Here is a 27,331-nt window from a genome sequence, read left to right as displayed (position 1 = left end):
TTTTTTTTTAATTTACCTGCAACTTTAACAATTTTTTTGTTCCTCGTTCCTTCTTGTGTCTCACACCCTCTTTGTGGGGTTAGTCCCCTTTCTCCTGAAAGTTCCTTTACAAGTCCCGTCAGTGAATGCTCACTGGGGGAGAACTCCTAGTCTTCGTTTACATAAAAACGTTTTTATATTACCCACACTTCTTTTTGTTGCTATTTTCTCTAAGGCAGAATGGGTCTCTTACCAAGGCATCGCTTCCACCCTTACCCTTCACAGACAGACTGATGCTCTCGGCAGTTTGAAGATGCTGTTCCACTGATTTTCCTTCTGCTGTTCCTACGGAGTCTGCTGCTCCAGCTGCCATTTCTTTGTAAAAAAGTTGCCCTTTTTTCTCTGACTTTGAGATCTTCTCTTTGTCCTTGTCCAGGGGTTCCACGACAATTTGCTTGTGGTGGTTATTTATCCTCCCCCGTGCTTTTTGGACTTCCTCCATCTGGGGAGTCATGGCTTACATTTGTTCTGGAAAATTCTCAGCCGTCTCCTTCAATATTGCCTTTTCTGTACTCTCCATTCTCTTCTACCAAAACTCCGATTAGACAAATGTTAGTTCTCATTTTACCTCCCCTGTCACTTAACCTCTCCTTCATAATTCCCATCTACTTTCTATCTATTCTGAATTCTGAAAAATGTGCCCAGACCTGTCTTCCAGTTCATTCATTCTTTCTTCAGCTGTTTAATCATCCACTGAGATACAATATCTCAACAGTTATATTTTTTTACTTATAGGAGATTATTTGGTTCTGTTTCAGATCTGCCTGGTTTTATTTTTAAATTCCGTCTTTTATTTCTTCAAACATTTCCTGCATTATATCAGCACCTCCCCTGCCTAAGTGTAGGCAAGTGGCTTAATTTCTCTGCTTCTCAGTTTCCTCATCTGTGAAATGGGGATAATTGCTGTACCTCCGTCATGGAGCTGTAAAGATTAAATGAATTACAATACGTGTCCCTGCCAATGCCCCATCAGAAACTAGCAATCAGACTAGGTATTTCAATCTAAGAGGGAGTTAAGAACAGACAAGTCAATTTCAAAATTATTGGAACAGCTGGAGAAGAAACACGGGGACAATGGCGCAACCCAGAGAGCAGGAAATACAGAAAACTGCGGCTGCCCTGCCGAGGCTCCCCTGAGCCCACACTGCGCTGCTTCCACAGAGCCAGTCAGCTCCTGCTCATCCACCGACTACCATCCCTTCAGGGACCTTGCACATCTGAGTCCTTGCCTCAGCTCTGCCAGGAGCCACTGCAGAGGAGGGGGGGGCACTTATCTGCGAGGACCACTGCAGCTGCCCATTCTGCCGCTGCTGCCAGAGGCACTGCCAAGGGCGGAATAGCAGCCACCTTCTCCCCACCTCTTCATCCAGCGCAGACGGCAGCGGGTGAAGGCGGGTGGGCGTGGGGCTGAGCCAGCCTCTGCACACTGTGTACAGGGCTTCCAGCATGGTCTGCTGCATAAATACTTACTCTGGCGGCAGCTGTGTCCTGTGTTCAGTCATTGCAAGAGCTGAAGTCTCAGAGGGTCCCCACTGTTGTGCATTCTTTCTGTTGGCTCTCATTCGTGTCACCCGTGGTTTGTGGCTCTGTGTGTTTGGTGACCTTTCATGATGAGCCCATTCACAGTTGCTATGAGCCTGTGGGGACTGTAACCTGCGGGAAATTGGAGTGCCTGTCTCCAGAGAGGACTTGTCTTTCTCTCTGCTGAGAGGCCCGGGAGGTATAAAGGACTTTAGCAGGCTTTAACAGTCCCAGGTTGAGACAGGCCCCTTGGGGGCCAGCCATGGGCCCTGAACTCTGCAATGCTAATGTAAGTGTTTTCCCTCTGGGAGGAAGTCTGACTTCCGAGCATGTTTACCTGCTGCTCACCACCACTCTGACTTAATCTCACTTTGGGAGGCAGGGGGAGCACAGAAGGAGGAATTTAGAGATTTCCTTTCCTTACTGGGAGTCCAAAAATGTGTTTAAGTCTGTTTTACATAAGACTATTTTTTTTTTTGAGGAAGACCCTGCAGAGTCTATAATCAGCCGTAGTGCCCAAAGCAGAAATCTGTGTTTCATTCAATAGAAAAAGAGGAGCCATTTAAGAATGGAGACCAGGGAATGATGGGAACCAATCTAGGTTTCAGCAAGAAAACTGGCAGTAAAGCAATCTGATGGGAACACACATGTCTTTTAACAACAGGGAGTGTGAGAATCATAGTTCCCAGGAACGTATGTCAAAGGCAAATTTCTAGAAAAATCCAAATTTCAGATATTCAGCCCAATAGTTCTCACATATGTATTTGTCAGAACTCTAATCCTAGTTTGAACTTGACTGCATGAGATCACTGTTAATATGGCCTTCACTATAAATGCAATCTACTGGCATCCTAGCTTATTAATCAATCCTCTGTGACTCTGATTATTGCTCATTGTCCCCAAACAGTCGGATCCTTGACAATTCAATAGAAACAAGGAACACCTGGGCAAGCAACACTGCAGTCAAGCATTTGAACCTTGGCGACTCCACCCCAGGCAGACACTCCCCAAGGCAGCCAGCAAAGCTCCTTAACAGCAACTTGGAGGTGTGCCGAGCTCCCTCTAAGAATCTGATTCCGTGAGTCATGCTCCGTGGGCACACCCCAAATTTCTGTTTGTTTTGGAAAAGTCAATTACCTCTCACCAAGAATAATTCCCATATGAGACTGACAGGAGAGTTAACGCTGAGTGTTCAAAAAGAATAACTTAGGTACCAGCGCCATCAGCAGATTTTGTCAACTGGTAACATCTGTTAGCTGGCAAGTGAAGAAGGATGGCATGCTTTCAGATATAAACATAAAATGTTTAGGGAAGAATAATGTGTAAGGATAACTCCACCCGGTTGTGTTGGTTACATTTAAAATCTGGTGCTCTTGACAGGCAGCACAGTAAAGTTGCTTGAAGAATACATGGAGGGAGGAGGGGGGAGCTCCCATGACAGGTGGCTGGAGTGAACTGGTAACACACAGGCAGGATCTATGTCGGAGGCAGAGCCTGCAAAAAGCTCCGATGGATGGGGTGGGCTGACAGACCAGGGATGGAGAGGGATCCAGGAAAAGCACTAAGAATTTTACATAAGCCATTAGGTCATTGGAGAACCATTTAGTGAGAACTGGGAGACTGGGGCAGGGACGGGGTGGACAGGAGTGTCAAGGCTCTGTTTAGGACACTTTAAGCTGAAGATGCTACGGGACAGCCGGGTGATCATGCCAGGTGTGCAAGGATCTGAGCCTGGAGCACACCCTAAGCCACCCTCCGCAACACAGAACTTCCAGGCCAGCTGCTCAAGTGTTCCCAGGTAGTTTCCGACTGCCATTACATTGATAACCTGTGAACTTGAACACCAGATAAAAATCCCTCTTTTAAAGATCACGTAAAAGGGTTGGCACTTCAGGAAGCTGACTAACACTGCCTGGTTCTACCACCACCCTCCGTGACATTCTTCACGTAAATACTTCCTACCCGACCTCAAGCAGAGTCCTGCATCACTCCCCAGTCCCTCCCGAGCCCCAGTATTCCTCCTCTCGGGACCGAAACCTCATCCCTGCCTCCATTCTTGCAGTCTGCTCCCCTGAGTACCCCACACAACTGCCTCGACTCTCCTCCTGTCTACCAGTCACTCTTCTGTTCCTGGAACAAGGAAGAGAAAGAGCAAGCAAGAGAGAAAGAACCCAGAACCCTTGCTCACTTACGGCTGAACTGGAGATTTGGGAGACGCGCTATGTCTGTGTGAACCCCTGAGAAGCCACGCCCTTGGCATCTGACCGCCCACCTGTCTCCCCGGCAGGTTCCCCACTACTCTCTTTCTTGCACTGTCCGCCAGGGCTAACCAGCCACTCTCCCCAGCACGTCTGCCCTCCCTTCCCCTCTGATCCTTACATTCCCCTCTCTCCCAATTACCACATGTTTATACCAGCCATCAAGGTCTGGCTCAAATGCCACCTCCTCCTTGAAAAGGAAAAAAAAAAAACCTACAAAGTATGAAGAACATACATCATTCTAGGAGCACATTTATCTCCTCTAACTGTCACCACCACCATGGCAGGTAGGTGTTATGGCACCTGCTCCAGAGGTGAGGAAACAGGCTCAAAAGGTGTAAAAGTACACAGTTAGTCAGTGACAGGCTGAAGTACAAGCCCAGGTGTGTTAAGCCCAACATCTGTTCCCTTGACCACAGCTTTATTTTACCCCCAAATCCAGTGGCTCTCAGCCCTGAACCCCTGTCAGGATCACCTGATGCCCCGACCATGCCTCTGACCAATCACGGAGGACCTCTTGGGGTGGGGCCCTCCACAGCACATCTTAATGCCCCCCAGGGGATTCCAGTGTGGACCCAGGATGGAAAACCGCCAACCTACTTTATCTTCTTCAACTTTCAAAGGTATCTCTTGCTCCCTCTGAACTCCCATGCCACTTCGCTTCTACCTTCAACCATTCAACTATTTACTGTCAGTCGCTGATCCCTCACTGGGTGCCAGTGACCATGCAGGGCTCTGGGACCAGCATCAAACAAGACTGATGATGTCTCATGCCCTTGGGCAGCTTCTTTCCAAGCAGAGGAGGCAGCCAGTTAAGTGGAATAAAGGCAAAAATGTAAAAGACAAAACTTCAACACTTTTAGAACAAAATAGGGGAGAGTATCTTTGTGACTTTGAGCAGGAGGAGAGTTCTTAAACAAGACACCAAAGGCAGAAACCATAAATATAAAACTGTTCAATCTGATCTCATATTAAATGTTAAACTTCTTTCGTTAAAAGAAGTAAAAAGACAAGCCACACACTGGAATATAACATTTGCAACATACACATCTCAAATATACATATACAAAGGATTGGTATTCAGAAGATGTAAAGAACTCTTACAAATCAAAGATAATAATAATAACCAGCAGGAAAAAGTACACACATTTCACAGAAGAGTAAACACAAATGGTTAGAAAACATTTTAGGAGATGCTCAACCCCATTAAAAATTAGGGAAGTGGAAATTAAGTTACGATAAGATACCATTTTACACCAAACAGATCGTCAGATTTTTAAAGCCTGGCCAAGAAGGTAGGTGTGATGGAGATGCCGAGATACTGAGAGCGGGGTGTGCAGAGCGGTACTGCAAACAGTCGCAGCACAATGTGAAAACCTAAAACAGGCGGAGCAGGAAGCGACCAGGACCAGATGGCAGGTGAGGCAGGAAAAGGTCCACGAACGCTGAGATGTAAGGGATGAATAACAGTTAGCCAGCGGAAGAAAGGGCAGGGCGTCCCAGACAGAGGGAGGGCGAGCACGATACATTTCAGGTTAAAGAGAGGCGTGTGAAAGGGCTAGGTCGAAGGAGCTCGACGCTGTGTGCACCAGCTCGAGCTCTAAGAGCCTTGGGAAACTACTGGGTTTTAAGCAAAGGCATAACATCCATTCATTCACCAAAAAAGTCACAGGCACCTGCCACAGTCCAAGCCCCACGTAGGCTCTCACTCCACATGATGGCACCTGTTTTAGAAATATCACTCAGGTGTTGGGTGGAGAACAGGTTGGAGGGTCACATGACCAGAAGTAGGGAGGCTACTGAGGAGGTGAGGTGGGGGTCGTCACCTGGACCGGGGCGTAATTGCACAGGAGGCAGAGGGCGTAAATGCACAGGAACGCGAGGTATTTGGGAGGTAGAAGGAACCAAACGGGGCAGTCAATTAGATGTGGGTCTATAGTAGTAAATGAAAAGAAGGCCCCAAGGTGATGCTCTAGGCATCCAGGTGGATGGTGAGGCTTCTGCGGACTAGGAATTAAAGAGGAGGGCGGGAAGTGGCCAATAGGTGCATGGTCAAGGGGTGGACAGAAGAAGGCTACATGGGAGCCTGGAAAGGAACGGCCAAACAGAAATCAATGTGGCGTTGCTGAAACTGGGGCAGGGGTGGTGGCAGTGGTGTCGTTGAAGAAAAGAAAATGGTCAATGGTGTGAGATGCTGCTTGAGAAGTCAAGTTTTAAAAGGTGGCGGGGGTTGGTGGGGAGGAGCTGAAAATTGTCCATCAACTGTGGGGCCAAGAATGGCCTTCATGAGAGAAGTTTCCGTCGGGCAGTGGGAGGAAGCAAAACTGCTGAGGGCTGAGGAAGGGGAGGAAGAGCAAGGGAAGGCACCCTTTTAAGAGAAACAAAGTGCTAGGCAGAGAGCAGGGGAAAGACGTTGTCTTCATCTGTTTTGCTTTGTTTTAGAAAAGCAAGACATGAGTAGGTCTGGTGAGAAGGAGCCAGCAGGGGGGAGGTGGCTGAAGATGCGAGGCAGAGATGGAAACAGCAAGGCCTTGATGACTACTCCATTCCAGCTCCAACCGGGTGTCCTTCAATTCAGCTCCAACCCAGAGCTAGAGCAGACACCACAAGTTAAAAGGCACAGTCTCATGGGGAGAGGGAAGCTCAGTGGTAGAGCACATGCTTAGCATGCACGAGGTCCTGGGTTCAATCCCCAGTACCGCCTCTAAAAATAAACCTAATTACCTCCCGCCCTGCCAAAATAAAATAATAATAAATAAAATACTTTTTTAAAAGGCACAGTCTCTTACCTTAGATGCCAGCTGCTCTTCAGGGGTCCCCAGGCCACCCACACTTCTGACTGGCTATAAATTCAGAAGCTTCCATGACCCCTCTGGTTTGACAACCCATGAGATTCACAGAACAGAACTCAGGAACGTGCTACTATTATTGTTATTTTGTGTTATTATATAAATCACTATAATTTTATTGTAAATGACACAGATCAGGAGGACGAGCTGGAAGACAAGACATCCAGGGAACGGTCTAGGAGGGATTACTGAGCTTCCACGGCCCTCCCGGGGACTCAGGCTGCATCACCCGCCCACGACGTCACTGTGTGCACTGAGCAGGAAGCTCCTCCAAGCACCAGTGTCCAGAGTTTTGGGGGATTTTATTACGTACCTATGACACATTAAATCACTGGCTACATGCTTGAACACAGTCTTCAGCCCCCCTCCCCTCCCAGGAGGCCAGGAGGAAGCCCCAACCCTCTGACCACCTAGGTGGTCCTTCTGGCAACCAGGCTCTGGTATGAAGCTACCTAGGTGATCTGCCACGAGCCAGTGAAGAGACTCCATGGGTTTCAAAGCTCCCTGCCAGAAGCCTGGGACAAAGATCAGATACACTTTTTATTGCATGGCAGTGAGTCAGGAGGTTCAGGGCCTGGGTGCAAGGAAACCCCCCTACCACCCCAGCAACAAGGGAATGGCGGGGCAGCGGGGCTGCAAGTTGGAAGCGTGGTGGGAGATGCTCAGGAAGGTCTCCTACGACGGGGTCTAGTTTCAAACACTGACCGTGAGAGTGGTGGGGTCAGGATTTGAGGTCAGTGGGGAGAATTTGAAATTGTTGTTGACAGACACCTAGGGAAGCCTCATGGGACTGCTGGGCAGTGTGACAGCCCAGTGGGTGGCGGCACCCAGGCATCCAGGCGACAGCCATCTGTAAGGCTAGATGGTTTTCTCCAACAGCCCCTAGCAGCCCGGCTGGAGATTCAGAGGAAGCCGACTATGAATACAGCCAGGCCTGGGGTTTCGTCTAGTGAGCGCTGGGGAAGAAAAAGGGAAAGCCCGCTGAGACCAGCAAGAAAATGGTTGAAAAGATGGCACATAGAAATGAAACCAGACGGATAAGGAAGCAACGTTGCAGGGCTGTTAGAGGGACGGTGTCCTGATAAGGGTGAATAATTGGTGTTTTGAGAGTATGGGAGTGAGAAAGCAGGAAGGCTGTGGTCAGAGAGGAGGAAACCTGTGCGCATGATTGCCGAAATGGAGCCTTTCCAGGAGGCGCCTTGGGGGTGACCCAAGGAGCACCTACTCCACATTGAGAATTAACTCCTTGCATTCAAGATAAGTTCCCTGAAGAGAGGGACCATGATTAATTCATCTTTGTATTCCCAGCAGTGCTGAAAATACTATATTGGAAGGTAATGATACCCTTTGGGAAGGAAGGATGCTAAGTTGTGGAGGATGCTGGGAAACTCAGGAAGCCCCTGTGCGGTGAACCCACTGGAGGTTCCATTTGGTCAAAGGCCTCAGGGAACCAAGGAGACAAAGGAGCAGCCGCGCACACGGGGGAGCAGGATTCCCCATGTTCACTGCAGCCCCAGGCCGAGCGAGCTCAGTAGGAGTCAGTGTTGCCAGTTAACACTTCCCAGTCTTAACACACACATACTCACTCACAGCCAGCGATCCCTGTTGGATCATCTCTACCATCAGAGATTCAACGGCTGCAGTGGGAACATTAGGAAGGAAAGTCTTCTCATCAGGAAGGGAGTGACTTCCAGGGACACGGTTAGAAGGGCTAAACTTCACTAATCCCCTCTTTGGTCTTTCCAACTCACCCACCGAGTGCCTTCTGGAATCCTTTATTCAGTGATAGTTCGGCCCATCTGTTGAGTGCTTACCCTAAGCAAGGTGTCACAAGAGAAAGAAGGATGGACAACTTTGTCAAGGCCTCCTAGGAGCTTACAGATTGATGGGGAGGGTCAGATGGGTTCCCAAATAGTCACACTCTAGGGGGAGGGTATAGCTCAAGTGGGAGAGCACATGCTTAGCAGGCATGAGGTCCTGGGTTCAACCCCCAGTACCTCCATCAAAAAACTACCTAAATAAATAAAATTAATTACCTCCTCCTGCAAAAAATCATAATAATAAATAATAAAAATAAATTTAAAAATAAAAAAAAAAAATAGTCACGCTCAAAGCAGCTCCCTGCGTACCAACAAGGAGGCTTGTCACCTGGGGGAGAGTAAGTTGAACAGTTCTGTTCTGGGTATTGATGTGACGAGTTTGTTTGCTTGTTTGTAGGATTTTTTTCCCTCTTGACTAGAACTTAAAAGAAGTAAGAGCAAATCTCCCTGCCCTGTGACAGTGAGCCTGAATCCTCTTTACTCTGGATACTTTAAAATAACGTCTCCTAGGAAATCAGCCTCTGGAAAGAGGGAGGTAAGGAACCTGCTGGAGTTCCCAGACCAGCTGCTCCCCGCAGGGTGATGCAAGAGCTAAGTGGTCCGACAATCGAACAATGTGCGCTCAGTCAGCAAGGCTGCTGTAGGGCGGGAGAAAACGTTGAGAACTTACTCCCTTTTCCCCACATCTCCACTCACACTAGGCTGGTCCCCTTGTCAACAAAGCCATTTGTTAAAGGACAACAAGCGGGCCCAACTCCTGGTGTCAGGAACGGTCTGAAGAGCGTGGCCCCCAACTGATGCTGGGATTTCGGGGTCCTGGGGTTCCCCAGGGGCACGGTGTAGGCCCCGCTCTCTCTCCATCTCATCACCCAGCGTGGGTGGGAGGAAGTCGAGCCGGAAGTTGGGCATTTGCGTGGGAGTCTGTGACCTGCCGGATCTGCAGCTGGACCCTGGGCCAGGCTGGTCCCTCGGCCACAGACTGACCTGAGGAGCTTAGTCAGAGATGTCTGAGCAGGAGGCCTGGGTTCCTTAAGCCCCTGTGGAGTAGGACCCTGTTGGGCGAAGGTCACTCTCCGGACTGAACAAGCAATTTCAAAAGGAACTCCCATGCGGAAGTGAGAGAGGGCAGGGAAACTTGCCAGGTCAGCCAGGGCAGCACAACGTTCCGGGCAGGACCCAGGGACACAAGTCGCCCACCCAAAGGCCCTGAACTGAATGTCTCTAGGGCCCGCATCCTTTGGAGAACAAAGAATGAAAGCTAACACAGGAGCCAGCAAGAGCCAGCAACCAGGGATTGCAGGGGTGACTCGTCTGATCAGTTTCCAACTGATGGACAATTGTCCATCACGCTTCCTGGTCTGGGGACAGGAGAGGAACACAGCCTGCTTCGATCATCAATAGATGGCAGAGAAGAGGTCGCTGCAGACATTGAGAAGAAAACCGTAGGAGTAACGTGCCACAGAGTGGCTGGAAGTGGAGAGGCGGGGTGAGAGCTGGGGGCACTGGGAGATCTTAACGAGAAAAGGATAAACCAGGTTGCCCTCAGTTAGGGGCGAGACTGACGTGGTCAAGGATCAGCAGAGGTTTGTGAGCTGGGGGTGGTGGGCAGGAGGAAGGAGGAGGGCTGAGAGATAAAAGCCGAGGGGTGGAAAGTGCCAGCAAGTTTGGGCTGTGGGAGGGCCCTGGCGATGGAGACCCCACCCCCTAACCCACAACATTGCAGTGGGGCGTGCTGAGGTCACAGACTTCTACCCCAAATCCACAGAAATGGCAGAAGCCTCTCCCCAAAAAAGGGGCACTGAGGGTGCACCCCAAGCACGGCTGTGGACCTGTGCTCCCCAGATCTCAAGCACCCTGCACCCACAGACGTGGACAGGCCCCTGGCTGGACGATATCAGCCGCCTGGACTAGCCTAGGGCAAGCCACCCAGGCACTCAGGCCCTCCCGTGACTCACAGTCACACACGGTCATCCCTCATCATATCATGTCTTGATGCACGGTCCCAACTCCCAGTTCTTTATGCCTCCCTCTGCGCAGTACAATACCTTCCAGATGCCCGGCTCTGGAAGGCTTTCAGGGACAGGGAAGTGACAGTTGGGTTCCTGGACAGGGGGACAGTCCAGTGGTGAGAACTCTATAAGGGTGGAAATTTTTTTCTCTTCTTCCCTTGTCGTTTTTTTTTTTTTAATCTAATAATTAAATTTACATAAGACAGATTAACAGGAGAAAAAAATCTCATTTAATTTCATACATAAATAAAGTAAAAATATGAGACTCAAAGGCAGTCGGGCAATCAAGGTTCTATGCCGCCCTGAGCTAAGGGATGGGAGAGGGGCCTGGGGCTTCCAAGGGGACAAGGCAGATAAGTCATGTTTGCCCTGCCATGTGGATAAATCTTTCAGTTAAAAAGTTGTTTCTGGGAAGAGCTCACCTTCTGATAGAGGTCCCCTTTCTAAATTCCTTTAGGTCATTAAGGGAGAGGTAAAAGGCTTTTCCTGATCAGCTGAGTCTCGACTGCCTTCAGCCCAGAATATCCCACGTGCCGAAGTGGTTCTTGGGGACCCTTCTTGACGTGGCTGCTCTGCTGGGTACACGATGACCCCAACTGCTTCTGCCACATCGGCCCTGGAGCGGGGGCATTGCCCTCCCCTAAGTCTCTGAGGCCACCTTCCGGCCTTCAGCAAAGCTCTTCTGAAGGTCTGAGGAGGAGGGAAGGCTTCTGCCAAGCCCACAATCCCTGCCTCCTCCCTGAGTCTCTGGGCAGGACAGGAAGTGCTTGCTCTTCCCCCAGCCCACCCCCCAGGGGGCTCCAGGCAGGTCCGAGGCTCAGAGGCCTGGCCCAGGCTGCCACGAGGGCTCCCAGAGAAAGAAGATTCTCCCTGTGCCCAGCAGGGCCCTCCTCCTGCCCCAGCCCGCCCTCTCCCCAGGATGTCTGATGGTGCCTCTCCATTCCCCTCAGGGTCCCAAGCCAGGAGGTGACAATGGCCACCATTGTGGACACCAGGTTGCCCTGTTCTTCCTGATAGTTCCTTGTGCAGAGGAAGGAGACCCTCTCCCCATGCCTTCCCTGACGCCCTCCGCTCCTCCACTCTGCCCCGCAGCAGACAGCCCTTCCCACCAGAGCTCACAGTCTCCAAGGAGCAGCCCAGCGTGCAGCCCAGCGCATTCCCAGTTCACAGAGAGCCAGAGGGCGGCTCCCTCTCACGTGCCCAGGTGGGTAGAGGAAAGGGCAGAAGACTCCTCCATGGAGGTTACACGTCTGCCACGGGCTTGCCACATTCCAGCTCAGACTGTGGACATTTGCAAAAACTCTCAAGGATGGCGACCATGCTGTGTGTGGTTTTGTTCCCCTTCCTCTGTGCACAAACACACACACACACACACGTTTGTTTCTGGTGAGTCTCTGCTTTTGATGCAAAGATTTTCTTATCTAAGGAAGCACCTTCCTATCAGAGGAAGCTAGCTCAGGATGAACGCCGTGAGGGTGGTGTGGCATGATCACTCCCGGCTTCCGTTCATTGGGTCAACACTCTTTTGTGGAGCCCTGTCATGTGCCAGGCATGGCCACAAGTGCTGGGATCCCAGGCCTGCAACAGGTATTAATAGTAAGGGAGACAAGCAAATACAACACCGTGAAGGAGGTCTGCAGAGGGTGTTAGGGGCACACGGCAGAGAGGAGGGCACCCACCACCCAGCTTGGGGAGGGGCTTGACGTGGGGCAGGCAAAGCGTGAGCTGAGCCTCGAGGCCCTAGGAGTTGGCCAAACCACAAAAAGGAGAAGGAGGTTCCAGGCCAAAAGAACAGCTGGTGCAAAATCACAGAAAGATGATCACATTCAAGGGACTGCAAGTTGCGTGGAAGGGCCGTGTGTGGGTTAGAGAAGAGAGCAGAGGACTCTGTGGTGGGACCAGCTTGCCATGTTCAGGAGCCGGCAACCATCCGCAAAGGGGCTGGGCAGCCAAGGATGGGATCTGAGCAAAGGTCTGATCACCAGGTTTGCTTTATGGGGAGGTCTCTGTGGCTGGTGTGTGGAGAATGGATGGAAGGTGTTGCCATGGCAGCCAGTGAACCAATTAGGACATGACTGAAGTAACCTAGGTGAGAAAGGAGGAAGGCTTACACAACGAAGCATGAGGATGAAGAGAAATCTACAGATCCCAGGCATTTAGGAAGGAGTCAAAAAAGACCCTTTCCCAGAACTGATGGTGGGTCATGAATCAATGGACGGGTGAGACCTTGGGTGGGAGTGACTGGGATGCTTTTTGGTCGAGTGGCTTATCCAGTGAGAGAAGAGTGGGGAAGGAGGAGCAGGGGCTTCCTCTTTTTACTCCAAATGCTTTGGTATTATTTGAAACTTTGAAGATGGGCATGTATACTAACAAAAAGCCTAAGAAGGATATTTTTTAAATGACAACTAGTTCGAATGTAATTTTCTGCTGTGTGCATCATCTGTTAACTGTGATAGATCATTTCTCGAACTATCATATAAAACATCCTTCCTTGTAAAAACCTGTTTTGAAAAGTGGACCCTGTGCGACAGCTTCATTGGTTCTTTATGAAATATTGGAAGATTTTTTTTAACCCTCTGATGTCAGGAAGAGAAAGAAACCCCAAGTCAGAGGTCAATGAGTTCTGGACTATATCCATCATATTAAATTTTCGGCAGAATTTTTATAACACCTTTACACAATCAGACGTTCTCATTCAGTAATTAGAGGAGATCCTAGACTTTACCGATGCATCCAGCAATTCCCGAGTGACCTTGCTGAGCACTTCCTCTCCCAGAAAAGAGAAAACTCAGTTCCAGCCAACAAGGAGGAAGTGAGAGAAGAAGTGAAATTAACTAAGCCCTGGAAGGAAATGGCCAAATCACCTTCAGTTGTGTAACAATCAGCGAATAGAACACAGACACAAGGAGACACAGTTAAGGAGAGAAGTGTTTTATCATCAGTTTTAGGAGAAAAGCATTTTTAAGCAACATTTAAAAAACAAAGCCTAATAAAGTGATGGTAAGAAAAGTAAGTTTTATGGATGAATATAAATAATGTATGCAATATATATCTTTATTACTAATCCAGATATTTCTGGCCCATCAATTTAGACATGCTCAATGGTAATTTGCTATCTGATGTTTAACCTAGTTTTGTTTGTATGTGTTAACTTTACACATATTTTTTGATGTCGTCATTATGAAGAAAAGTTTGTCAAGATAGAGGCTAGGACATATCGCATTTAAAAGTTTGTTAGCTTAAACTCCCAAACCAGAAACTGACACATTGTAACTAACTATACTTCAATTTAAAAAATTATTAAAAATAAAAACAAAGCCTAAGATTCCAGGGGCAGAAACCCTAAAGGGACTGTTTTGACAGCTATAACAAAGTCTGAAGGGAAAAGGAAGGGACAGAGGAAATCACGCAAACAGCTGCCAGGAGCAGGTGAGAAAATGAAGAGGAGTAAGGAAGAAAGTCAGAAAAGGGAAGCGAGAACTCAGAACCCAGCTGGAAAGTCCCCGTGTCACCCTGGAAGAAGGAGAAAGAAGCAAACTCACATAATATGTCACAGCCAGGTGGGAAGAGGACGGAGGACAAGGGAATGGAGTTCACCCTAATCCTAAGAGGACAATATGGAAACACTTAGGGGCAGATACACGATCTGCCTAAACATCGTTCCGAATACAACCGGATCACTGAGAAAGGAGTTTACAGCTGGGCACTTTGGAAACACAAGAGGCGGGCAATAAATGTTTGTAACCAAAAAAAAAAAAAAAAAAGATGAAAAAGCATCTGGTGTGGGTTTGGCGAACCAATATTTGAGTCATGGTTCCAACATTTACGAGTTGTGTGGTCATAGATACATTACCTCTATTGGTCTCAGTTTCCACATAGGTGAAATGGGTCAATACTATCTACCTGAAAGTTTATGTGACGACTAAATAAGATGATGAGAAAAAAGTGCCTGGCATTTAGTAGGTGCTCAATAAAGGACAGCTTTTTTATTTTTAACTTGTTTTTCACATTGACTTTTTCTTACTGAGTTATAGTTGATGTACAATATTATATGTTATGGGCATAAGATATAGTGATTCACAATTTTTAAAGGTTATACTCCATTTTTGGTTGTTATAAAATATTGGCTATATTCCCTGTGTTGTACAATATATCCTGGTAGCTTATTTATACATAATAGTTTGTACCTTTTAATCACCTCCCCCTAAATTGCCCCTCCTCCCTTCCCTCTCCCTGCTGGTAACCACTAGTTTCTCCTCTATATCTGTGAGTCTGCTTCTTCTTTGTTATATTCACTACTTCGTTGTATTTTTAAGATTCCACATACAAGTAATATCATGTAGTATTTGTCTTTCTCTGTCTGACATTTCACTTAACACAAATGGTAAAATTTTGTTCCTTCTTTCTTAAGTAGTAGTCTATCATATATTCATATACCACATCTTCTTTATCCAGTCATCTGTTGATGGACACTTAGGTTGCTTCCATATCTTGGCTATTGTAAATAATGCTGCTATGACCATTGGGGTGCATGTATCTTTTCGAATTAGTGTCTTTTTTTTTTTTTTTTTTTGGATATATACCCAAAAGTGGAATTGCTGGCTCATATGGTAGTTCTATTTTTAGTTTTCTGAGAAATCTCTGTACTGTTTTCCATAGCGGCTACACTGATTTACATTCCGACCAACGGTGTACAAGGATTCCCTTTTCTTCACATCCTAGCCAACATTCGTTATTTATGTTCTTTTGATGATACCATTCTGACAAGTGTGGGTGATATCTCATTGTGGTTTTGATTTGCATTCCCCTGATGATTAGCAACGCTGAGCATGTTTTCATGTGCCTGTTGAACATCTGCATTTCCTCTTTGGAAAAATGCCTATTCAGATTTTCTGCCCAGTCGGGTTAGTTTTTTGTTGTTGTTTTATTTTTGATGTTGAGTTGTATGAGCAAGGACCGCTTTTTTTTTTTTTAAGTAAAAAGTAGTTTCTAAATTTATATCCAAGAAGAATGGCATAATACAATGGTATACGAAAGGGACTCGCATCCTAAAGTCTGCAGGACATACCCCGTTAAGCCCATCTGTTTACATATTAACTATGACTACCTTCTCACGACAAGGGCAGAGTTGAGTAGTGGCAACAAAGTTTAAAATATTTGCTAACTGGCTCTTTATAGATAATGTTTCCAGACCCCTGGTATAAGTTGTATCAGAATCCTGTGTTTGTAGCCCACTCTCCTATATCCATTATGTGTGAGAAAAGATACAGAGGGAAAAGGCCACCTCCCCCCCAACCCAGGACTTTTACAGTTGGATCCAAAGGAAGTACAAGTCTTCATTGGCCTCTCAGAGCTGGAATAATAACTCAGCCAACAGGGAGAGGCCACTGGAGACCAGTTACCTCACCAGAGCCAGCCGCCTGCTTGTACATCTAAGCCCTCCCTGTTCTAGACCAGGGGAGAGACCACAGCATTTCTGGAGTCTGTGTCCCCTCTCTGAGCACCTGGGTCCAAGGGGGTGGGGGGCAGACCCAACTGAAATAATGCTGTAAGAGGAAGAGCAGAGGACTCAAAACTAAAAATTAGACCATCCAATCCGAAATCATCCCGAAAGCAGGAAGAAAAGAAGTGAGGTGTCTATGGAGACAGGTGTTAATGACACAAGACATCCTTTACACTTTCAGATGCCAGCAAGACCCATGGAAATAAACAATGGAAGGAAAATGACAGACTCATATGAGCAATGTTAGGACATCAAAGCCAAGGATGAGATGGGTCTTGGGGAAAATGGTAGGAACGGTGAGCAAGGGAGTAAATGAACAAGGAAGGAATGACCCAGGGCAGAGAGCAGACATTCCTACATTTATCATGATGATGTAAGAACTAACTCGTGATTATTTTGCTTATCTTCTTGTTCAAAATGATCGAAGACCATTTGGGTGAGGCCAACCTTGATAAGAGAGGTGAGAAACCCATGATCAGGCATAAAATGGTACCAAGGCTCTGGCTGCTCTGAATCAATGCCAGTCTCCCATCTCAGAGGAATGACCTACCAGGGTAGAGGGCAACTTGTGGCTGAGAAAGGCTGTGCTGACTCAGTCGCTGAAGAATTCCCCAAAAGCTAGAGTGGAGCTCCCTGTGACATTCTGGCATTGCCAGCTCCCCACTTCTGCTTGGTCCATTTCCCTGGTCTGCATCTCCACCTCCACTGTCGTCACTCTTCCAGACCTGCCCTCAGTGCAACTTTCTCTGTAGTGAGATGTTTTCTGCTTATTAGGAACCGGAAGGAAGTGCTGTGGCCTGAATGGTCTCCTTGGATAGACGGGGTTTGATACATGCATTGCGCAACACACCTGCTTGACTCAATAAGAGGTTTCACTTCCTAAGATGGACAGGATGCTGCCAGATTTGGGGTCCAGGCTACAGGGTCAGGATGAGACATGGCAGAGACTCCTACGTCAAGAGCTTTGCCCCATGGCTCCAAAAATGTCCCTTGAGCCGAAAGAATGAGGGCTCACACACCCTAGATACTAGACAATGGACAAGTAGATTCATTCCTGACCCCAGTCTCAAGTCCCAGGAACAGAATGGATTAACTCAGAAATGACCCTCGAGTCCCTTGCATGCCTTCCTTCCTATCACTGATTGTCCTCCTCCTTCACTCAGCTTCTAATTGCATCAGCAACCGAGGGTCTCTCTGAGTTCTCTGTCAGGAGAGCGCACAGAGCTACCAGACCACCAGGTCCCGTGGACCTCTGCACAGAGTCTGAGGAAGGTGGTCATTCCTTCAATGAGGTTTGGGGACCAGGGTTAGTTTGCAAAGTGCACCCTGTGGAGGTGAGGCAGGCAGGTCCACCGGGCTCCCTAGACAGGGCCTCTGGGGAGTCTGCAGAATCACACACCCAATTTCGTGAGGGCTCAGAGTTGAGAACTGACTATTGCTCACCCAGCACTTAAGAAATGGCTGCACTGAGCAGGATGTAGCTTGGAGATTCCCGGTGGAACATACAACTTACTGAAGATGGAATTCTTGTGTCTGCCTTCCTGATATCAAGGTACTGGGAGTCAATTAAGAATCAGGAGGCTGGTTAGTGAGTCCACTGCATTATCCTTGCCCACAGTAGAGTCTCTTTCCCTCCTGCCTGTAAAAGTCAGGAGCTCTCTCCCACGAACAAGGCTGAGCAAGCCCAGGCCTTGGCACAGAGTCACTGCACGCGTATTTGAGTGAAAACACTGTCAAATTCCTGCTCACTGTCTCAGGCTGCAAACCTTTACTGCCTGAATTTGCACATACTGGGCTAGACCCAGCTCTAAAAGAGTTCACAGACCCTTAAGGGACCCAGGCAAGTGAGCAAGGTTTCAACTCAGTGCTGTAATAAGTGCCATAACATAGGTATGCCCAAAGGTGTAGAGAGAGCACAGTTCCTGGACTCCACGCACCCTTTACGACCTGGTCATTCCTCCTACCAGGGCTACCGTAGGCAGGTGCTCTGCCACTGTCTGAGTTAAACAAAGTCTGGTGCATTTCCAAACACTAGCAACAAAACACCCGGAAAGAGAAATCTCATCTACAATAGCATCAAAAACAATAAAATACTTAGAAATAAATTTAACTAAGAAAGTGAAAGATCTGTATGCTGAAAATTATAAGGCATTGACAGAAGAAACTGGAGACAAAAATAAATGAAGAGATCCCCTGTTTGGGACTGGAATAACTAATATTGTGAAAATGTCCATACTACTTAAAGCCATCTATAGATTCAATGTGATCCCTATCAAAATTCCAATGGCATATTTCACAGAAATAGAACAAACAATTCTAAAATTTGTATGGAACCACCAACGATCTTGAACAGCCAAAGCAATCTTAAGAATAACAAAGGAGGCATCACACTTCCTGAGTTCAGATATTACAAAGAATATACATATATATATAATTTAGTGTGATATAAAAAAAGAAAACTTTGAAATTCATGACAACCTGAATGAAACTTGAGGGCATTATGCTAAGTGAAATAAGTCAGGGAATCACAAATGCTATATGATCTCACCTATATGTGGAATCTTAAAAAAGGGAAAAAAGCAAAATCCATAAACAGAGAAAAGAATGATGGTTGCCCAGGGTTAAGGGGATGGGGAAATGGGGAGATGTGGGTCAAAAGGTACGTACTTTTAGTTATAAGATAAGTAAATTCTGGGAATCTGATGTACAACATGGTGACTATTATTAAGTTCCCTGTAACATATAGTTGAAAGTTGGTAAGAGAGGCAATCTTCAATGTTCTCACCACCAAATACATACATACATACATACATATATATATATATATAATTATGCAAGGTGACGGCTGTGTTAACTAACCTCTTACGGTAATCTTCTTGCAATATATATGTATATCAAATCATCATGTTGTATACCTCAAACTCACACAGTGTTATATGTGAATTACATCTCAATAAAGCTAGAGAGGAAAAAAACAAAGTCAAGTAACTCTTGGAGTCACCAAAGGAGAGTCCCAGCTGGATATTCCTCTTTTAAAAACATTTTTACTTTTCAGAGTTAACAGAAAATTTCTTTTAGGCAAAAAATACCTCTGCACTTTAAAAAGAGATTGTGATCATGAAGCTTGACTTATTCACAATCTTTTCAAATATGTTCTTAATCCAGGCCCGTTCCACTGTTCATCAAACATTGATGTAGACTCCATATGCAATTGGCTAGGATACCAGCCTGCCTGGGTTGGATGAGCTTGTCTCCAAGGTTCCCCCAGCCCCCTTGGGAGCCTGCATCCCGCACAATATTTTCTCTGCCTCATCCTAGCAAGATGAAGGGTCTCCCTAGAGGCTCCGGTAACTGACCTGGAGCCCTCCAGGTAGAGAACAGCACCCTGGGCTTGGAACTGGCAGGGCCACCATCACTTCATTATGCCCACTTAATCCACCTCCAAGTGGAAAGATTCCTAAACTTCAGGGAGTGAGGGAGGGAGCGTTCGGGTGTATCTGTGTGCCCTCCACTTTGTCACAGAGATCCTAAATTAAAACATTCTTCTAATCTAGGAAAGCCCAGTATTTTGGTTTGACATCATCTGCATAGTAGTTTTCAGGGAAAAAACAAGTATATTTGCATGATGACACATTTGCGAAAATGTGTCACAATTTGCTCCCACTTGCCTTTCCAAGGATTGGAGGGTAATTGCAGTTTATCCTCTCCCAGAAGTTCCCAACAATCCTCTTTTCTTTCTTTTTTTTTCAACTTGGTTGTGAAATCAGTTGACAGAAGGGGAAATTTCTCAGCTCTCCACTTCTGCTTTTGAAGGCCATAAAACAGTGAGGGAGAAACTGGCAGACAGCATACCTCCTAGAGGCACAGCAGCCAAGCGAGGAATCTTCTCTCGAGCCAATCTTCAGTGATCAGGTATCGCGTTAACTCTTCCTTATGACTTAGGTCCTAAGGGAGTGTCTCTCTCTCTCTCTCTCTCTCTCTCTCTCTCTCTCTCTCTCTCTCTACCTCTCTCTCCTCCTTCTTCCCTCCCTCTCTACCTGAGGTCTGGGCTTTTTGCAAAAATGCCAGGTGTATTATAATCTGCTATAATCTGCAAAATATTGGGGTAAGAATTTAGACTGCTTATCTGGCAGCTGACATCTGATCATTACGTATCAGACCTCTGCCCCAGATCCCCTAATAAATACATTCCTGACTTGAAATTGGTTTAGCAAATGCTTTTCTCTGAATGCAAAGGATGGCTCTTCTATGCATTCGCTCAGTCATTCAAAGATTGTTTCTTTGCGTGCCCGCCGTGTTCTAGATGCTGAGGGAAACGTGTGTCAGGGCAGCCCTTGTGGGGACATGCATGGCAAGCGGTGGCTCATTTTCTCCTCTTTACACAGGTGTCTGAAGCAGCCATGGCAGCAGTACCTGAACCCGCCAGTGAAATGATGGCTTACTACAGGTCAGTGGGGGGACTGAAACCAGTCATGTGAGCAGGGCTCCCCTTTTCAAGAGTGGAATATTATCTGTGCTTGGAGACCAGATTTGTCCCCCAAGTGCCTCTTTTGGTGGCAAGCAGGGTTCCAAGGTAACCTGGTTTAAAGACTGATTTTGTACTACAAGCCCAGCCTTGGGGCCCACAGGCCCCAGAAATTGCTGCAGGGGCTGCTTGCAGATGGCAAACAGGACAAAAAGACGCCAAGTGGACAATGCAGGGGCTCCCTTGGCAAAATTTGGCTTCAGTGAGAAAGAAAGCTCAGATTTTTAACTGGGCTGCAAGTTAGACCTCAGGATCCAATAGAGAGCCACGGGGGTTCCAGCCCTGCCTCCTCTGCTGTTCCACACACGTCACCATGGAAACTGCCAGCTTCAGGCAGCTTTAAGGAACGTGCTGTTTGCAGTTTCCTATTAACAGTAAAGACTGTTTGCAGGGAAGGAAAAATAATCTTGTCCACAAGACATAATTGAGCAATCTCTCTGTTTTTATTACAGTGACAATGACAATGACCTGTTATTTGAAGCTGATGGCCCCAAACAGATGAAGGTGAGACCTTGGGCTTAGCTGTCAACACGTGGAGGGGCTCTGACATGGGAAAGAATCAAGGAAAGGGGTCTGGGTCACCTTGTTCCTATGGCATTTGTGATGCAGTGACTTTCTCCTCTTCCAGTGAGACAGACACAGGCCGCATGGCATGCTGGCCTGGCCACCACGCAGTCAGCACAGTCGCTCACCGAGGCTGTGTGACAGTGGCCACGCTTGCGGTGGGTGAGGGGAATGACTGCAGAAATACTTTCTGCTGTCTCCTGGTAGGAAGACAGTCAAGGCTTCAAAGCACATTTGATTCTCCTCTCAGGAGGGGTGTGCAGCCCTAAAAGTGATGAAACTTCGTTAATCACTTGAGCTGAACTCTGAGACCCAGAGGAGATGACTTTGAGAACAAACATATCTGCCTCTTTAAGGGTGGAATCTTTTTTGGCTCCCTAGGGTGGAGTTTATGACAACAAGGGCAGATGATGTAAACAAAAAGACGAGCTGGGGGTTGCAAGACAATCCTTCACTTGCCGTTTGATCTCGGACAAGTCATTTTATCCTCTTTGGGCCTCATCTGAAAAATCAGGTCCATGAGCTGAATGTTGTCGGAGACTCTGGCATCCTGTAACCTTCAGTTCTAAGCTACTGTCAGTGGCGGGGAAGTTTATCCCAGCAGAGGAGTGTTTCTCTGACTCGCATCTTTTCAGGGAGCGAGGCTGACCTCCAGCTGCCCCTTCTCTTCTGTACGAGGCCCAATAGCTTCCCCAGGTGGTACAGCCGTCAGCCCAGTGCGTGCAGCTACATGGGCAGCCATTTCTCTCTGACTCTTTTACTTCATGGCAGCCTCCCCCAGCTTCATAATCCAATCTTCAGTCTTGTTAAAAGTACATTTCTTTAAAGGCTTTAAAACCAGTATAACTGGTTCCCTCCAGCCCTGGGTGGAGCGCAGCTTCTGGGTCCAGCCCTCACTCCCACTGCCTCTCCCAGCAGCTGGGCTCTCTCTCTTCCTGAGCCTCAGCTCTGGGCAGGAACTCCTCTCCCCTCCAGCTTTCCTCTGTGCTGTTGGAGGTCTCTCTAACCGTCCTTCAAGCTTTTAAACCATTATCATGCCTTGGGGGCAACCTCAGTGAAGCCTTAATACAATTATAGTTTCTCTGAAAAAGGCAAAAGTGGGAAACTATTTCATAAATATTATTTATAAATTATAAATATAAATTTATAAATATTTATAAATTATAAATATAAATTTATTTCATAAATATTAACCACTTTTAAAGTATTTGCAGGATGCTTATGAGACAGCATTTGAAAAAAAAGTGTATAGAATAATTGAAGACTTGTTGATTGAGCTTAGATGTACCCAAAATACTATGATCATCATAGCCATGAAAAATTAAATGCATAGTGTTAGTGCCTTAGGTTTACAAAAAGATAAAAAGTGTAAGAAAGTGTATGTTTATGGTTACATGTGGCATGTGTAAGAAAAGACTAAGTAGCTATGGGATTTATTCTAGAAGTACGCTATATAGGACATCAGAAAGCCCACACTCGGGTTTTGGGTCTGCGTCTAACTGGCCACGTGCTCCTGGGTAAACCACTTAACCTCTCTGGGCTTCAGGGAGATGAAGGTGCATATTTAGAAGCTCTGTTATCTCCTCCTTCCTCCTCTCTCGCATCAAAATGAGAGTTTTCTGGTCCAACCACCTGACCGCACTGACTTCCTTGGTCCCTCCACAGTGCTGCGTCCAACCCCTGGACCTCGGCTCTCTGGGAGATGAGGGGATCAAGCTGCAGATCTCCCACCAGCTCTACAACAAGAGCTTCAGGCAGGTGGTGTCGGTCATCGTGGCCATGGAGAAGCTGAGCAAGTGTCCCTACTCACAGTACTTCCAGGATGATGACCTGAGGAACATCTTTTCGCTCATCTTTGAAGAAGGTACTGAGTGCGAGCTGAGGACAGACACGAAATCTCTGGTCATTTCCTTCTCAGAGGCCATATCTCAACAGCTGACTCCCCCAAAGCTGAAATCCTTTAAAAGTAAAAGGCCTAGAGATGAGATGAAAACAGAGATGCCTAGAAACCCAATTAATCATCTTTTTAGTTGAAATGATTCTTTCTTTTTTTTGGCTTCTGCCAGATTTATTTGTTCACTTAAGATTTTTTTAAGGAATTCTTCTCTAATGAAATGATGATGTAACTGGCTGATGGTGCTATTAATCTTAAGAATGAAAGCTTTTCTAGAATTTATAGACGTGCACAAAATGGTACCCAAAAAGTTACATCGCTATACCTCGCTATATAAAGTTCAATTTGGTGATGTAGTTTTAGTCTCATTTTTAGTTATTGAAACTCTTCCTGAAATAGGACCTTGATAGCTACTCACATCGACAAAGCATCCAATCATTCTCAGAGTGCTTTCACGTACATTATCTCCTGCAAGTCTCATGATGTCCCCGCTGGACCAGTTCTATTGTCATTGCCATTTTACAGAAGTCACTCCATGGCTAGACCACAGCAAGCAACAGAGCTGAAGCTTAAACCCCCATCTTAGGATGCCAGGTCCAGCATTCTGGCCCACCCCAACTTCCTCCCCACCAACGTTATCATCAAACTTCGGCTGTGCGTTCTCAGATGTCCTCTGAGAAACCTGCCTCACATCATCAGGCCTGCCCTTCTAATCTTCTGCCTAAATGACCTATGTGCTCCCCCTTTTAGAGCCTGTCACCTTTGAAACGTGCACTGATGATTTCGTGTGCGACGCGGCCGTGCAGTCGCTGTACTGCAAACTCCAGGACAAAGAGCAGAAGTCCCTGGTGCTGGCTAGCCCGTGTGTGCTGCAGGCTCTCCACCTCCTCGCACAGGATATGAGCCGAGAAGGTAACTGGGGACGTCGTGATTCTTTTCTTGGCCTCCTGGTGGCTTGCTAATTCTCTACATTTTCCACCAAGTAGAACATTCAGGCAAATGATCAACAGAAGTGAAAAAAAATGTATAATGAAGGACAGATAAACTTTCTATGTTGGTCCTGGCGATGACGCCAGACCGAGTCCCTTAGCACGTTCATTTTTGAGCAAGAGATGGGGCTATGAGAAATTAGACTACTCCAGCACACCCAGGACCACTGTCCAGCCAAGTTATTTAACGGTAGTGCAGTGTTGGTGCTTCTGTGAGAAAGGGGTCATTTGATAGACATGACCCAACTGCCTGTGGGTTCCTTCTGCCTGTCATTGAGGTTGAAACTAGAATGGTGAAGAGATAATGTGTCCCTCCTCATTCCCAGTGCTTCCCTCTGGCCCCTAACGCCCTTCCCGCCCAACACCAGATGGTTCCTTAGAGGGAAATCTTACTGACAAGCAGGAACTGATATCTGTCTTCTGTAACTGGCAGTTGTGTCGAGTCTGGGGAGCCCATTCGTTGGGGGAATCTGCCTGTAATCTTGCCACTGTGGCTGAACCGTGTGGTGCAGCCCAGGGGGCAGCTGAAGGGAGCGGCCTGTTCTCTCCCAAGGCTCGTGACCTTGGAGAAAGCTTCCTGGTCTCAGCCAGGCCAAGACAATCCTGTTTCTTTAGAACTGGTTTTTGAGCATGACCTTGGTGGCCTCCAAGTGAGGCAGCTGTGACTGAGGAAGAGTAAAATGAGTGTCTCTCTTTGGATCCCCTTTTCCCAGCTAAGCCCATCCTTTCTCAAGTTCCTCTGCTTGGCTGCCGCATGTTCTGGAGACAGATTCATGCCTGATCTCTTTTGGGAGCCCGGTTTAACCTCTTTTCTCACTTCCAAGTTGATTAAATTGCTCGGCTCTTGTGGATGGGCACATCACCAGACAGGGACAAGATGACTTTCTTGTTCTCAGTTTCTAAAAATTATACCCCCTAATTCTTTTTTATTATTATTTTTTATATTTCTCTTTCTCCATTTTACTTATTTATTATTTATTGATGGCGGGGAGGTAATTAGGTTTATTTATTTATTTTTAATGGAGGTACTGGGGATTGAAGCCAGGACCTCATGCATGCTAGGCATGTATTCTACCACTGAGATATACCCTTCCCCTCCCCAAGCCCCCTAATTCTTCACTGTCACTGTGATGAGGCTCTGAGAAGCCTCTAGATCTTTGGGGAAAAATCTGATGTAACCACCTGAACTGGCTATTGTCTGTGAGAAGCCAGGATATCCTGTCTGTTGGGCCACAGGAACCTCGGTGTGGGTTCCCACAGAGGATGCTAAATTGTATGAGTCCTGGGCTTGGGGCCCAGTGGTTGGGCCGACCCTGCGGTGCTCCATGTCCCTGACCACTAGGCCCTTCTCCTTTCCCCAGTGGTGTTCTGCATGAGCTTTGTGCAAGGGGACGAAAGCAACAGCAAGATACCTGTGGTCTTGGGCCTCAAGGAGAAGAATCTATACCTGTCTTGTGTGATGAAAGGGGATAAGCCCACCCTGCAGCTGGAGGTAAGTGGATACCTTCTCAGGCTCCTCTGAGGCACCCCTAGCCATCATCCACTTCCAAGTCAGCTACCTCTTCCCCCCAGAACTCTGGGAGCAGATCTCCTTGACAATTTTGCATATATGTAAATACATTTAATGTCAGTGTTAAGTGCACGCAACGTTCACTCCCACCACAGAGGATGAAACCATTGTGCGGGTGTCCTCACATCCTGCCGTGGTTACCACCCGGCAGATTCTGCAGTGTTAGCGCTGGAAGGGTTGTACATTGCTGGGGCTGCTCCATTTGACAGATGACACTTTGGGAACTTAATCGATTCAAGGGATCTGTCACCTGTCATCATCTCCACTCCACTCCCCAAATCACACCTCCCCTCTCCAGCTTTCCCAGCAAAAGCTTCATTTCCAAGTTGAAGTCATTCTAGCCAGAGCCACGGGAAACAAATTCAGAAAAAGTCCCTGGAACCTAGGTCCTCCTAGAAGCTTTAAACTCATTTTCACTTTTTAAAAACATTCCCGCCCATATTATGCTCCCCAGCATTCAATACGAAGTTTCAGAAAAGGATAAGGTCTCCTTCCAGTCGCAATACAGAAGGCTGGGGTCACAAAGGTAACTCCAGAGTCCGACTCTGGGTCTGTGACCTGCTGACCCGTTTTCTCTCTAGCCAACCTGGAGAACATCCTTGTCCAGACCAGAGTAGAGTATCTCTGACCCTCCCTCACGAATATTTTTATTTCTGTTTTGCTGCAGGCACTGGACCCCAAAAGTTATCCAAGGAGGAACATGGAAAAGCGATTTGTCTTCTACAAGACAGAAATCAAGGATAGGGTGGAATTTGAGTCTGCCCTGTATCCCAACTGGTACATCAGCACCTCTACAGCTGAACAAAGACCCGTCTTCCTAGGACAGTCCAGAGGAGGCCAGGATATAACTGACTTCACCATGGAAATCGTCTCTCCCTAAAGAAAGCTGGGTCCAGAGAGTCCACATGCGTGGAGTCACCCGAGGGCTGGCAGAAGGGGGATCGGGTCTGAACATGGCTGCAGCCTGATCTTCACTGTTGTCTAATCAATGCCCAGCCACCTTCCCTACGTTAATGCTAAGGCGAGCTCCTGCCCATCAGCCGGCAGGAACAGCCCCTCCTCCCAGCGCCCATCCTCAGACCCCATCCCCTGAGCCAGCCGTCTCTCACCTCTTCTACTCACTCCGCGCCAGGCGGGTGGAAACCCCGGCGCACTTGATTCAAAGAAATCCTCTGTCCTTTGTGCCAGCTTCTGATAAGTGATCACTTAACTATTTATTTATTTATTTATTAATGGGTTAGTCTATTTAATTTAATTCAAGGGGGCCCCAAGAAGCAGCAGTGTCTGTGAAAGACCCTAGTCTTCAATATCTATGGGACCAATTTAATCTGGGTTCGTGCACCATCTTTCAATCAAGTCCTTTCACCAAGGCTGAAAACATATAAGCTCAGATTATTTAAAGGGGAATATTTATGAATGAAGTGTGATCAGATTGTTCAATGATTCCGAAATAAATTTCACTGATAAAAAAAAATTTCTTCCATGTGGTCATTGACAGTCCTTGCCTCTGACATAAAAGAAAGATAAATGGGACCTACTCAAATCAAATGGTGATCATTTCTTAAAAGCCTTTTGTCAAAAAAAAAAAAAAAAAGACTTATTCGGGGGAAACAGCTGTTGAAATGTGACGGTCCTCAGTGGCCGTCCCAACACCCTCTCCTCCTCCTTTTCCACAGCTGTCCAAGCAAGGACACAGTATGTGGATGGACGGAGGCCGTACAACCCAGCAGAGCCCCTCTCCCAGCTCTCTCTCTCTCTTTCCTACTTGCAGTACAAAGCACGGGATGACT

At 47.1% G+C, this 27,331-nt stretch overlaps 1 protein-coding gene and 1 long non-coding RNA gene across 2 annotated transcripts; both read left to right on the top strand.

The window, feature by feature from the left end:
• Positions 1–9,504: 9,504 nt before the first annotated feature.
• LOC135319860 (uncharacterized) lies at positions 9,505–14,492 on the top strand. The gene is made up of 2 exons (XR_010378810.1): positions 9,505–9,973; positions 10,954–14,492. It is a non-coding gene; the product is annotated as an uncharacterized LOC135319860 (long non-coding RNA).
• A 5,351-nt stretch (positions 14,493–19,843) lies between these two features.
• IL1B (interleukin 1 beta) lies at positions 19,844–27,019 on the top strand. Its single transcript, XM_010984994.3, has 7 exons — positions 19,844–19,911; positions 20,385–20,446; positions 20,977–21,028; positions 22,754–22,952; positions 23,733–23,894; positions 25,333–25,463; positions 26,209–27,019. Exons 2-7 carry the CDS (start codon positions 20,400–20,402, stop codon positions 26,419–26,421), a joined length of 804 nt encoding a protein of 267 aa, XP_010983296.1. The 5' UTR covers positions 19,844–19,911; positions 20,385–20,399; the 3' UTR covers positions 26,422–27,019.
• The last annotated feature ends 312 nt before the right edge of the window (positions 27,020–27,331 follow it).

This window comes from Camelus dromedarius, chromosome 33 (genome assembly GCF_036321535.1).
Source record: "Camelus dromedarius isolate mCamDro1 chromosome 33, mCamDro1.pat, whole genome shotgun sequence".
In the NCBI taxonomy this organism is placed as follows: Eukaryota; Metazoa; Chordata; class Mammalia; order Artiodactyla; family Camelidae; genus Camelus; species Camelus dromedarius.
The sequence above is the reverse complement of the archived record's forward strand: the minus strand, read 5'-3'. Positions and strand labels throughout refer to the sequence as shown.